General features: G+C 37.1%; 1 protein-coding gene across 5 annotated transcripts; it reads right to left on the bottom strand.

Moving 5' to 3' along the window:
• Positions 1 to 6: 6 nt before the first annotated feature.
• On the bottom strand, positions 7 to 13,955 carry LOC103389314 (ATP-dependent RNA helicase DDX3X-like). Of its 5 annotated transcripts, none has more exons than XM_008324681.3 (21): positions 13,782 to 13,955; positions 11,044 to 11,095; positions 10,472 to 10,519; positions 10,199 to 10,258; positions 9,083 to 9,286; positions 8,232 to 8,294; positions 7,746 to 7,848; positions 7,486 to 7,605; positions 6,959 to 7,058; positions 6,733 to 6,868; positions 6,559 to 6,656; positions 5,912 to 6,010; positions 5,653 to 5,813; positions 5,077 to 5,221; positions 4,368 to 4,512; positions 3,623 to 3,673; positions 2,296 to 2,477; positions 2,051 to 2,168; positions 1,788 to 1,941; positions 1,055 to 1,179; positions 7 to 648 (listed from the first exon to the last, which is right to left on the bottom strand). In XM_008324681.3, exons 1-21 carry the CDS (start codon positions 13,824 to 13,826, stop codon positions 569 to 571), a joined length of 2,289 nt encoding a protein of 762 aa, XP_008322903.1. In that variant the 5' UTR covers positions 13,827 to 13,955; the 3' UTR covers positions 7 to 568. The 5 variants fall into 5 exon arrangements, with proteins under 5 accessions (XP_008322903.1, XP_016894135.1, XP_008322904.1 ...); XM_017038646.2 differs by having other exon boundaries at positions 9,182 to 9,286; XM_008324682.3 differs by having other exon boundaries at positions 10,199 to 10,255.
• Positions 13,956 to 14,238: the final 283 nt, after the last annotated feature.

Here is a 14,238-nt window from a genome sequence, read left to right as displayed (position 1 = left end):
GTCATTGCAGTGTTCGGTGTTTGTCCAACGGTGGTGACTACCCTAGTACTAACTGACAGGCTTTCTGTTGTATGGTACAGTATCATGATATACTGACCTGATACAGTAAGGGTCAACTTCACTTTTACTCTTTTCCAGCAACATTCTGAATCTGAAACACAATCTGTTCAGACCCTAAAGTAAATCTGATGACGTTACCTACCTGTCCTGTGATGACTGAGAGCATAAATTCTAAGTACGGCTGCAGTGCAGGGAGAAAGGAATAGTCCCATCTCACGGTGCAACAGTTGAACCTAACTGAATGTGGCAACAAAAAATATGAAACAAAGTGTGTGATTATCAAGAAAAGCAGAAAGACTAACGGAAATGTAAAATAAGAATTGTATATGCAATTCTATACATATTTTTCCCCTTCAGTGATAAAACGACAAGTACCTCTAAGTGACAAGTCAACTGTATTTTTGAATGAAATGCCCATCCCTAAGTGGAAAATTTCAGACAAGAGTGAGCAAATAGGAAAAAGGACAAGAGGAACAAGGATAAAAGACTGAAAGGTGGATGGAGGAGCCTAGGTGCCCCACCAGTCCACTTGAGAGTGTGTGTAGTTGCCTCGGTAGCCATCGTTGGAGTAGAAGTTACCGAAACCACCTGAGAACAACAAAGAAAGAGAAAAGGTATGTGGGAATTAAAAACACAACACATGTAAAGTCATACCTCTAACTACCCCATTTTGCTATTGAATACACAGACTTTTTTTTCTCCATGATATAGTGATATTAAAAAACTGTGAATATTCGCAATGTATATTCAATTGGGAAACATTTTGCAAACTTACATAAGCCCACCTTCCAGAAGGTTGTCTAAAAAGGTTTTGTTTTAAAAAACAGTCATCAGTTTTGGCATTAAATCCATCCCTCATATGTGGAGGTGGGAGGATGTATAATATTATCCACATTGGTCTGGGGCACTGGTTAAAAAAGAAGCCCTTTACCACCTGAGACATGACTTTCCTCTTATCTGGAGCAGATACTGCTTAAAAAGGCTAAATTCTCACTGCCTCCAAAGCTTCGATTTCCTCCATGTCCCGTCTGGTTGCGACCTCCGCTTCCACTGAACCCTCCTGTATTTGCTCCTGCAGCTGTCTGACGATAATCACGTGCACCGAATCCTCCAGCAAACCTGGTAATGATATTAAAACAGGTCAGTTAGATGCAAACTGAGTCAGTGTTTCAACAGTAGGTGGTCTGGACCACTGAGTCCAAATTTACAGTGCACGTGGGTCATCTTAGTTCACTTATTGAGAGGAAGATGGAAGCCGAATGATGCAACTAAAAGGAAGTGAATATCCAAATATAAGAAAAACAACGGTCAATCCATAACTCTATATTTAAGATACAGTATTTGAAGGTTTCTAAATTCAATGTAAGACACTTCTGCAAAGCCCTCACATCTGGCTAATGACAAAAAACACAGATGATACTGTAGATGAGGATTTTGATCAGTAATCCAGAATCTGGAGTGAACCTTAAATACCAGATGTTAATAATATTATGACTAGGAATTGTACTTTCATTATATCCTTCCATTATCTACTGCTAAATCCCCTGCAGAGCAAGGATGTGGGGCAGGAGCCAATCCCAGCAGCCAATGAGCACCTGGATACTGGTTCACTGCAGGGCCTCATGCAAAAAAAGTCACTTAATAATTCAGAATATACAGTATGTGGATCTTTTTTGGAGGAAAGGTTCCCACAGGTTAGAGACATTGTGAATATTAGGGCTAATTACCTCTTAGAGCGCCCTCTGTTGCTGCTCTTGTGCTGATGTTGATATGCGAGGCTTTCCAGCCATGAGGGAACTTCCTGTTTGGCCTCTACAAGGATGTCCAGCAGGTCTTTAGTAATGTTGCCATTTTTATCATTGAAGAATGATGTGGCCAGGCCTACGGATAGAAATATAAATTAGCTTTTGCTGAGAAAAGGCTGAAAAGTCATCTTCATTTTACACCATAGTGTGTATGTCATGTACATCTACTGATACTGCAGCCTCACCCAAGTTTCCAACTCGTCCTGTACGTCCAATACGGTGTACATATTCCTCAATGTCAGTGGGCAGGTCAAAGTTGATCACGTGTTTAACATTGGAAATATCAAGACCTCGAGCAGCAACCTTAATGATCAAGAGATGATGAGGTACTAGTTATACAGTGTCTCACTTCAGGATGACATCTGTACAACAACACACAGTATTTACATGTACAGATATATCATATTCAGTGTTTGTACTTTTTACTGACCGCTGTAGCTACAAGAATAGGACATTTTCCTGATCTGAACTGGCTAAGGGCTTCTTCTCTGTCCCTCTGGGAGCGGTCCCCGTGAATGCTGGTACAGGCGTAGCCTTCTCGATGAAGGAAGTCCTCTAAGGCATCAGCGCCTTTTTTTGTCTCGACAAAGACCAAAGTCAGTGAGTCTTTACCTGGTAAAAGAAAATACATCTAAAATTAGCAATTAAAGGTCAATAACAAATAAACCTCTCTGACCAATGGACTAAACAGGTTTACAGATTATTAACTTAAAATGTACAGTTTCAGGGTTCCCACTCTTTTCATGAAAGTATTTTCCAAGATTTTTCCAGGACCTTTGAAGCTTCTACAGCACCTCATATTCCCAATGTCTTGGTAAGTGTCTTTACAGTCGCGCCCTACACTACGTACATTCACCCAGACTTCTTCTATGTTTTTAAGACAGGACAGGCTGAGTAGCTTGTGTCTGTGCAACAGAAAAACATCTGTCATGTCTCTAGATGTTAAGTACTCAACTAGGTATAAAAAGTTGCTAAAAATCCAGTAACAAAGTTGAAACTGTTGAAAAGTTGAAACTGAAGAGCAAGTCTGAGGTGACAAGCTAATAGGATACACTGGTAATGTCATGTTTAGACAATGTGGGGCACTGTGCTAGCTGTAGCCAGAATAAATATTCAACACTGCCCATTAAAGATTAAAGCTTCAGCTTGACAGCAGAAATGCTACACGTAGTATTTAACCTGTATTAACACAGAATTCAGAATAGCAGGGAGGAGAAATACTTCTCCGGGATAACTTCAGCTTTTTCAGGACATTTGAATTTTTCCCCCTTGTCTTAAAAATTGTTTGTTTCCAAGTTTTTCAGGATGTATGGGAACCCTGAGTTTACATTGGTAAACAAAACAAAACACTATTAATATAAACAACAGTGGCAACAGACAGCAGGGGTTGCAGTGTAAATAATAAAAACATAGCTTATAGTTATTAGAGCCACTGATGGAACACTCTTCATAAGTTAAATAATAATGGTAAAAATGGTTCGTGTCTACATCAACTAGCTTAATGAAAAAAAAATAACAATGTTGGTCTCTCCTCGAAAGACTTTAGATGGACATAAAACAAAGTTCACCAAGACAGGCCAAAAAACCTGAGGACTTTTGTCTTTTGTTAAGCACACTAACACTGCACACAACAGATATCAAGACAAAATATGACCTTCTTTTCTGAACAAAGTAAAAAAAAAAAAAAAAAGAAGGCAGGCAAAATGTAATTAAAAAAATGGAATGAAAACCATAGGACCGTTGATCAAGGATCTTACCAGTTTTTTCAATGCTGTCTCCAGTATTGTCCTGTACCTCGCTGGGAATGACTTGGGATAAGACAACACCAAACCACAAATCACCCATTGAAAACCAGTGCTGTGATTTTATATTTAAGGTAAACCATGTTTGACACTGTTGACAAAATCTGTTCTGCAAGGTTTGTTTTAAAAACCACACGTCTTTAAAAGGAGTACAACAGGACTCAGAGGTCAGAGGTGATACACAAACCTAAGTCAAGGGAGAACAATGCAGTGTTTCTTTTTCTTTCACAAAACAACTATGCCTGAGCTGAAATATTCTACATTTATTTTCAATTAGTACTTTATATTTACAGTATTATATATTTACTGGTACAACCTACTTTCATCCAAAACTGTCTAAGACAGTGTGTGCATTGTCTCCCAGATATGGTTATGTGGAGTTATGAAGGAGGGCTGCCAGTGGTGCATGCAAATGATGTTAAATAATATTAATAATAAAATGTTCACATTTGAAAGGAGAAAACACAAAGATTTTAATTTAAATATTTCAAGCCCACATTGATGCTTCCAGCCAGATGTAAGACAATGCAATGTATGCTGACTGGCTTTATGTTCATGTAAAATAACATAGTGTTGTGTTGGCTGAGATGCAGGGGTAGTTGTGTGTTGACATTGAAATAATACAAGGTAAAGACAGTGTAAAAACAAAAACAAACAAAAAGTGCATATCCAAGCTTCAGCTCAGATAGGGTTTTATCACCTGTAGCGCTTAGCAAGTCCAAGAGAAAAGACCTCTTGTCACTTTCTTCCACCCACACCACTTTTTGTGTGATGTTCTCAGAGGTGGAGCCCACTCTTCCCACTGCCAGGAAAATGTATTCCTCTAGGAAATCCCTGGCAAGAATCTACAGGAGAAAAAAGAAAGAAACTGATATAATAACAGCATTGTACACAGAATACAGTTTTCAGTCATAAACATTTGCTATTTGTTAAATAATTTTTACTTCTTGCCTAAAAGGCTTCTACAGTTCATACTTGACAGAAATGCCCCGGTATATGGACTTAAAATACTAGGCGTTGTACAACTTTAGATACACCAATGCAACAGTTGAATCAATATCGCCCAATCACTGATGATGTTATTGATATTTTCCACCATTTAGAAAATACATCACAGCAGGGTTGAGTGCATTGCAATAATCAGTGTTCACCAGCTCATTTTCATTTTAGAGGAATGGTCCAGAAACCAGCAGTTCATAACAGGGCTGCTGAACAGGTGGGTAAAAAAATCTTTTATCTTGTTTTTATAAACAAAAGCATGTGACCAACATTTCACTTAGACATTAAGGAGCCTTTTTATTTATATAAATATACCATATGATGTCTCTTATAAATGTTCATACCATCACACTCCAATCTGGCCCTAACATACAACCCTAAATCTTGATACTGGTGTTCTTAGAACCTACCTGAATCTCTTTAGGAAAGGTAGCACTGAACATCATGGTGTGTCGGACGCCTTTAGGTGGCATGGTGTCTTGTTCCACGATACGTCTTATCTGGGGCTCAAATCCCATGTCCAACATACGGTCAGCTTCATCGAGGACTAAATAACTGGGAAAAAAAGGGACACTGTTTAAAACAAAAATCTGTACTTTCATAAACAAACTTTTCATAAAATTGCATGTTTGAATGCTGTATTCATTGTGTATTCGTTGTATTGGGAGTATTCAGGAATACACAAGAGCATGTGGAGATATGCAATTTTAGTCAATAACTATGTGACACACAGTTTGGTTGTACCCTGTGGTTGAATGGTTATTCTATGTACTGTTGCCTTTTGCCTTAGTGTTCAAACATTGTGAAAAAGACAGTATACCTTACAAATATTTAAAAATTGAGGTCAAGTCAGGTTGATGCACATGGCACCAACTGGAAGAAGCACACACACCAGCAGACCACACCAGTGGCTATTGTTTGGGACAGCCTCAAGCAGTCTAAGGTTTGACAGCTTCTGACAAACCTCATGTCTCCTTATGTCTTACTTGCAGTAGTCCAGACCTATCTTGCCCCTCTCTATCATGTCCACCAGGCGTCCTGGTGTGGCTACAAGCAAGTGGCAGCCTTTGTCCAACTCTCTGATTTGTTGGCCAATATCTGCTCCTCCGTAAACAACACAGGGCCGGACTCTGGACCTATAGGAAAACTATAAACAAAATAAGAAAATAGGTGGATAGTAATGATATCGTTATAATTTTAAAAACAAGTCCAGCAATAATATCTTATGTGCATTATTGAATTTACCTTTCTGGCTTCTTCATATATTTGGAGTGCCAGCTCTCTTGTTGGAGCCAGCACCAGAGAGATTGGATACTTTTTACGTCGTCCATAATTCCCAGTGTCCTGTAAACCAATCACAGGACCCCATTTATACAGATATTTCTCCATATTCATGAAGGACCTCCCATATGAACTAATTGGACAAACTATGCAGGACCAAATCTCTGTCAGAGAATAGACTCATATCTAATCTACGCTGTCTAAAACCCATAATCTGTTCAAATGTGAAGGTCATTAACACCTGTTTATGTATTAAATGTAAGATTTTTGTTGGATTTTTTTTTGATTTTTAAAAAGGAAAACTGCTCATGTACTCCTTGACCGTCTGTCTTGTACAAAACAATTTACACGCTCCATCAGCACAATACCTTGCCGTGTTTCTTTTTAAAAAGATGTGAAATTTTCAATTACTCTCTGATGCTAAACTAGGCACAGCTTTGCTGATCCTCTGTGTAGATTAATGACATGCCTACTCCTGTGTTTTTGTGTGATTTGACCGATAAATGCACTGCAATGACAGATTGATAAAAACTATCATTCGTCCTTTAAATTCATTTTGGATGTCCATGCAGCGAAGAACCCATCATTTGAACCACAGGCTTTTCCCTCACCTGTCTAGAAGCCTTAGCTGAATTAGTAGTTTCTCCTGGTCCTTCAGTGTAGATCTGGCTCAGAATTGGCAGTAGGAAGGCTGCTGTCTTCCCAGAGCCTGCAGACAAATGTGTTATCTCCATGACAGAAATACAATATAAAATGTGATTCAATAAGATGTCTGTGCGTTGTACCTGTCTGTGCGCAGGCCATTAGGTCTCTTTTTGACTTGATTATCGGAATGGCATATTTCTGCACAGGGGTTGGTCTGGTATAGCGGCTCAGGGCTATGTTTCCCATGATAATCTCCCCCATTTCCACATCTTGAAACTACACGGCATTACCACAGACAAAAACAATTAGCACTCCTGCGGCTAACTGATAATATTTTTGGAATTTTAGTTGACAACAGCAGCTTACACTCTCAATGTGGTGAGGGCAATTCTGCCCTGTGGCTTCAACAGGTATGTCATCATACTTCTCAAAATTAATGCCTGTATTACTGGCAGAGAACAGCTCACTAAAGAAAGACAGATGAAAAGAAAAAGTCACTTCTGAAGAATAAGTAGGAGTAGTAGTTTACAAAAGAAAAGTTCTGTTGGTCACATCATTATTATATATGTATCGGCATGTGTTGAAATTCCCATTTGTAATAGAATTTCCTTTATTAGTGGTACGGGTTCAAAATATATGCCTAATAACAACACTAAGTAGACTTTCTTTTTTTTTTTTACAATTATCATTAAAACAAAGAAACATTTGGATAATAGAAGAAAATGCTGCTTTAAGCACAGCTTAAGTTACCACTTGTAGAAATATTGATTTTGAACCAGTTTTGGTAAAACCAAAAATAATAACCTACTGCTCAATTATTCATTATAATTGTGAAAAAACAAGGTCATATTTAAGGAAACTGGGAAATTCCCCAGTACCATCTCCTGACTTACTTTTCTAGTCGTTCGTTACATGGCGTTGGTTTTGACCAATCTCCATCATCAACAGGCTCTTCTGTCCAACGGTTGGAGCCTCCTCTTCCACCTCCACCACCAAAGCCACCGTGATCGAACCTGAACAACAGATATATGGTACACATGGGACACTGTGAAAGCGTTCTAGATGTTCTTTGGTGCTACTGCTTAAACTTGCTTCAAAATATTAGAAAAAACATATAGTAAAAGAGAAGTCCTTTGTCAGGCCTCGTCTGTACCTTCCTCTGTTAGTACTGCCTCTGTCATTTAAGAACGCAGGTTTTCCTCTGTTGTTGCCAAAGCTGTTACAGACGTCCCTGGCTGTATTCCAGCTACCAGTATCTGAGGGGACACAGAGAACTGAAGTTTTAGGACACAAAATACTTTCCATTGACTTTACAACTATACTTCTTGACCCATTCACATCCATTAACTCAAACATGGATTACACTTCCACTCAACTCAAATGGTTTGCCCAGTTAACGTCTACCTAAGCTCCACCTATCTTAAACTCAGACTTACCATTTTTGTTTAAAAAGAACAAACTATAGAATTACATCTTTCAGAAGTCATGACGTGTCTGTTTTCATGTCAGGATAGACTACGCTTTCAGTGTCGCTTTAGATTTGATAAATACTATTCTTTTAAGTACAAAAATACACAATTACAAAACCTTCATAGGTTTCATAGAAGTGCATTATGTAAGGCAGAGGTCTTAGACTCACTTGCAGTAGGGTCCGGAAACCGAAACTGGGTCCAAGTGGAGGGCCAAACTGGGTTAACACAGACTGAAGAGCACATACGATTTACTCAAGTTATTTACAGATTTATATGACAAAATAAATGACAGAGTAAATATCCCACAGCAATTCAGATACTTCTTACAGCTCCATTTCAGTACCTGGAAAATTCTAGAAATCCAACAGATCCTTTCAAACAAGACAGGTGCAAACAAAACCTCCATTGTACAAATATCAACAATGAAAAAAGTTTCATTAGAACTCACTGGTACCACAGTACAGATAGTCCTTTAGGTTGGAGTTTATTGCCTATGCATGAAGACAGTGTTACGTACTTATCACAGCTAGGGGAAATTAGGGAACGTGTGTGTGTGTGTGTGTGTGTTAACTATAGAGGACACCTAGCAGGGAGATGGTTACAGGCCTTTAACCTCACTGACAAAATACTACTTCAATCCAAGTGGTGCAGAGGTATTCCAACAGCAGTAACAAAGACAGGAGCATGGCCTACTGTTGGGTTTGGAGCAACGTAACGAAACACCTAAAGATGCACCATAGTGCTAAAACCACTAGTGTCTCTTCTCAGTTCTGAATGGCACCAGAGCTTGTTTAATTGTGGGCATTTGTAAGACATAAAATCTATTATTTTGTGGGTATTATGAGTGTTATGGGTTAGTGCTATGAATCAGACATACCTGGTCTACAAAGGCTCTCCCCATGCATCACATCAAGGGTACAAAGATGTCAAATATCACATAATTTATATCATATAATTTTTTCCCCAAGTCAAACTTTCTAGTAACTTTCCCATTCTACAGAACACCTTTACTCCCTACCTTTATTTTCATAGCTACAAAATCTCATTGGCTGGGCTGAGTTGAGGGCTTTAAAGGCTCCACCCCTGTTAACTCGGTAACCTTCAACCCCGTGCCCACCTCGGCCCCTGTCCATGTTAGGCGGGCCATGATTGAACGAGTTGCCAGTCATCCGGTTGTCATGGTAGCCATTAACAAAGTTGTTGCGCACTCCATCCCAACAATCTGCACAAGAAGAAAGACAATAAAAAGGACAATAAATGATCTTCCAGAACAGAACCCTAAATGAAGGTCATTTTTACATTTTCGTATAAAAAACATTCAACATCAAACATTCATTGGACTGCCAAACCTACACTTACAGTGACCATTCATAATGTGTTTCTCATTTCCTTTAAATTAGGGATTCTTTATTGGGAAGACAATTACGATTATCATTGTTAAAACATTATTGAAATCATCATTATCTAACATGCTTACTTATCAACACAGGAAACACAATACATTTACTGCACATTAGGACCAACAAATTATATTTTTCTTTAATCTTCTTTTTCTTTCGGCTTTGTCCCTTTTTTTTTTTCAGGGGTTGCCACAGCAGATCTATATATTTTTCTTTAATACACTATTTTAATTTGTATATATATAACTTTATATAACTGGGGGCATAATATTCAATTATTGTACAGAAAAGTAAACAAGTTTAGAAAATGTATTATAGTTCACCTCTGGAACATCTTCAAAACAATTGAAACACTCAATTAAAAAAATAAAAAAACAAAATATAAGACTATAGGTACACTGATACAACATAAGGAATAATCCAATTTGCACATATATGATATCCTATATGTCAAACATGTATTCAGTAGAGGCATATCATATAGTCAATATCCAGAGAGTTCATACACCACGAGGTCAATATAATAGTGTACTTGCAGAGAAAATATACATCTAGTGGTTCAACAAAACAGTAGAAAACTCAAAGAAAAACCAAACTCTTAATGATTATCTGTGGATTTACCATTACATTGTGCACTTGACCCTTGTACCCTGACTTTCATTGATCATCACACTAAAAACACAGTTAACAGTTAAAAGACTATGGGTCTAATCAAACTTCAAAGAACACCTTACAGGTAGCTGGAGATGCCATGGTGTAGACACCCTGATGGCCAGCGGCAAAGGCATTTCCTGCTAGAAGAAGCAAGATACAGAGGAAAAAAATTCTGATGTAACTCTGTGTGACTAATAGTAAAACATTCACAAAATGTAGAAAGTAAAATGTTTTATATAATAAAAAATGTATCATAATAAACTATTATTGATGATAATTTATATATATAATAATCTGATAATATATATAATAATAATAATATAAATAAACAGGACAGCTTTATCTTGACATACCATTTTTTGGACCATCTTTGCTGCGCATATGTGGAGGAATATATCGCCCTGCAGACAAAGACAACTAAATATGCTACAAATAAAGGCACCAAAAACCCTTTTTTAATTCGTCTTACCCTTAACATAGTATGCAATTATAAAATGCCTAAAAAATTCTATAACATTCATTGTGGACATTATGCCCAATAATGGGCATACAGCAAAACTGTAAATGACCTTCAATAAAGTTAGCAACATATGATATGTAAATCTCAAATATCAATCTCAAATGGATTATGACCACTAGTAATGGAAGTCAAGTGTCCAAAGCTTTTTAGCAGAGTTTAGTAAAAAAAAAAAAAAAAAAAGCTCATACAAGGCTTTTACACACAAAGATTTTATGTAAAAATGTATCACACAATCATGAAGCTTTAATGACTCCGTAGAAAGTCAAATACAAATAGTGAACAAAACGAGCTATAGATACACAAACATTTAAAATAATTGCTTGTTATTCAGGTGCGTCTGTGTACATTACTGTGAAAAATATGAAATCACAAAGTTCAACACTGAACACAAACTCATTTTCTTACTATGGGGGATTCCACTTTGTCCATCTGCTGCACTCAAGTCTAGGACAGCGAGCTGTGAAATACAATAAGACACATTATGCTGCATTATGTCATACACTGAGAAAAACTGTAGAGATGCTGCACGTGTGAGTCTAAATGACATTCTCCTGCCAGCTCTCTAATGAACTTTCTTAAATGTCTTATGAACTGAATGCAGAATATCATATGGACAATGACAGAAGATTTATAGTAAGGCTACGTATGAATGTTCTGCTTCCTCCATGGTGAAGCCATAAAGGTCCCTGCCAAACTCCACACGCTAGCAAATGGACCAGGATATCAAGTTCTATAAGTAAAGTACAAAATGTGGCCTTAATGTAGAAAATAAGGAACAAGTTTAAAAATAAGGAACAAGTTTAAAATTTCAGAATTAATTACTTTTGACAATAACACTTTTGGACAATACCTAACTAAACAATTATGAATGAATGAATGAATGAATGAATGAATGAATCTGTGGTCTTAACTGCTAGTATTCCAATGCTAATGAAGGTTATTCTATATTATTCTACTGCAATAGAAAACAATGCAAAGTTTTATAATAAGATATATTACAAGGACATCACCAAGACCCATATGGCCAACATGGTCATGTGTAATAAACGTCAAAACACAGAGCCTCACTATTTCCTTTTCATCAGGTGCTACATCAGGGATTGCATTAAACAAAATACATTCTCTTTGTTTGTTATTTGTGGTTTATATAACAACTGTACAATGGCTCATTTTAAAGAAACAAATACAACAATTTGTCACCATTGTTGCACAAACAATCACATCTGCTTTTAGTTAACAAATTTAAAAATTCAGTCATCGGTATTCATCATACTCTTTTTGGGGTGACAGTGCTGCATACAGGTAGCTCTAATGACCCTGTATTATATTGACTAAATGTTAGAACAAAACCATGGAACAGTCATTGTCGTTGACAATTTTAAATAGTGTAGTTGTTTACCTGATTAATAAAATAGTAAATTATTTTAAATTAAATATTTTATCAGCTCTAAACTGAAAAAAATCTTTTCATTAGTATTGCATGCTTAGCCAGGGCTAGAATAATGTACAAATTTCAAAAGACATGCACAGTACATGTTAATGAAAAAGGCCTTGAAGACAAAAACTGGATGGACATTTTCTTCCTCAAACTTTCTCTGTACCAGCACAACTGTTCTCCTTTTTCACTTGTCATAGATATTACTCCATTAATGATAACACCCACCTGTCTGTTCCACTGAAAGCCCAGCAGCTCAACTGCACTGCACAGCTGCTGAAATACATCTTTGCTGTGGTATCACCATACATCTGACACAAACTCAGGAACTCTTAGTAGCCACTCGGATTCTTTTCTCTTGTCATCTCGTTACAACAATTGCATTTCAAGGTTATTGCAATATCCATCTTTCTCTAAATTGTCTGTATTCGTCATCTTATTTACTCTTGGATTTTGAAAGTGATCGTTTTCCATATTCTTATCCTTGCATTACTACAGCGACAACTGTTTCCATACATGTGTTTCCTGTCTGTCCTTTGCCTTTATCTGTTCTGGTTTGACACGGTATTGCTCTGCACCTTTGCACTTCCTGACACAACCCAACATGTAAAATGTTACAGTATAGTATATTTTAGGAGTAAAACAAACAAACAGACTCAACAACCAACCACAACCACAATATTACTGATATCTAGTGCAGGCCAAATGTGGGAGGTTCAAGGTCTGTAAGCAACTTGTGGGCTGTAAGTTTGAGACCCTTTCTGGGGTTTTTTTATTTAATAACTCTTGGTTTATATAAGAGAGGTTTACAGGCAAAGGGCACTAAAATACATCTTGCTTAGAAAGAAATGATTCTTTAAGACATGTTTAAACAACCCACAGAGATAAAAACTTGAATTTTAGTAGGTGAACTGAACACAAACAAAAGTTTAATAAAACAACGATAACAGCAAAAGAGGGCAAATATTTAATGTAGACTTCATGTTTTAAATTTAATGATAATGACCATTAAAAGTTCTGTAATACTTAATGTTGCTGATGCCTGTACTTTGCCACCTCACACACTGGATGCTCGTTTACGTAGAGTGAACTTCATTCTAAAAATGTCCTTCCTATGCTCTGCTATTGAACTTAATGTCCAATTAGGCATTTATGGACAAAGTTGCTAGTGACGCAGATTTATAATTTTGTCACACCACGCAGTCTAGACAAACAAAGAAACCCTTGAGGTATTACGTCTTTATCAGGAGTCCCCGGGATAAACTGTGAAACGCTGCATCATCTGTGTCATCCCCGGCTTGCTCCATCCTTCTACGCCTCTATTTTATTATTGCATCAAGCCAATCTAAATGAAAATAACTGGTTGGTTAATTCAAATTAATCATAAATGAGCGCTAGTGAAAACCAGTGGCGTCGTTTGGGTTGTATAGCAGGCAAAACTAGATTAGTAATCATACACTTTAGTTTAACCCAATATAAAGTAGACAAAACGGCTACCAAATTGTTTTGATTTCTTTTACACATATGTACTCCGTGTCTTGCAAACACTATAGCAACCGCGGCTGTTCAATTCAAACGTACCTAACGCAAGCTAGGACGTATTGTTTGTAGCGTTTCTAAGCTAGCCGGCAAGCTAACATTTATCATAATACGTTGTAACAATCTTTTCTGCTGAAGATGCGAGACACATCAAGACGATGCTGCTTACCTGCTGTTCTAAGCAGTGGGCATTTTCGACGACCACATGATTCATAACTGAAGAATGTGGTGGGGAAATTGTCGTTAGAATTTCACTTCTCGTTTGACGTGCTTGGTGTAATGTTATTATTCTACCCTGCTTTTGCTCTGTCTGTCGTGACAACAGATGACGTTTCTAACATTTGGTTTACGATAATTCCGTCTTTTTAAATGAATTGATCACCATTACTTTTATTTTTTTATTGTATACTATAATTTAGCTACTATAATGAATCGTAAAACCTCAGTTGTAATCGTTTTTGTTTATTAAAAATATAGACCATGGTCAAATTCCAATTATGTCAACTGTCGTAAAACAGAAATGCACTTCCGGTAAAGACCCCGATTTTTTATCAACGCAGTCTATAACTTTTGGGCAGCTTAAAGCACAATTTATAAACTTGAAAAACCCCTAATAATTCAAAAAC

Source organism: Cynoglossus semilaevis, chromosome 14 (assembly GCF_000523025.1).
Source record: "Cynoglossus semilaevis isolate Cse_v1.0 chromosome 14, Cse_v1.0, whole genome shotgun sequence".
Lineage (NCBI taxonomy): Eukaryota > Metazoa > Chordata > Actinopteri > Pleuronectiformes > Cynoglossidae > Cynoglossus > Cynoglossus semilaevis.
This window is presented reverse-complemented; position numbering and strand designations above follow the sequence as displayed.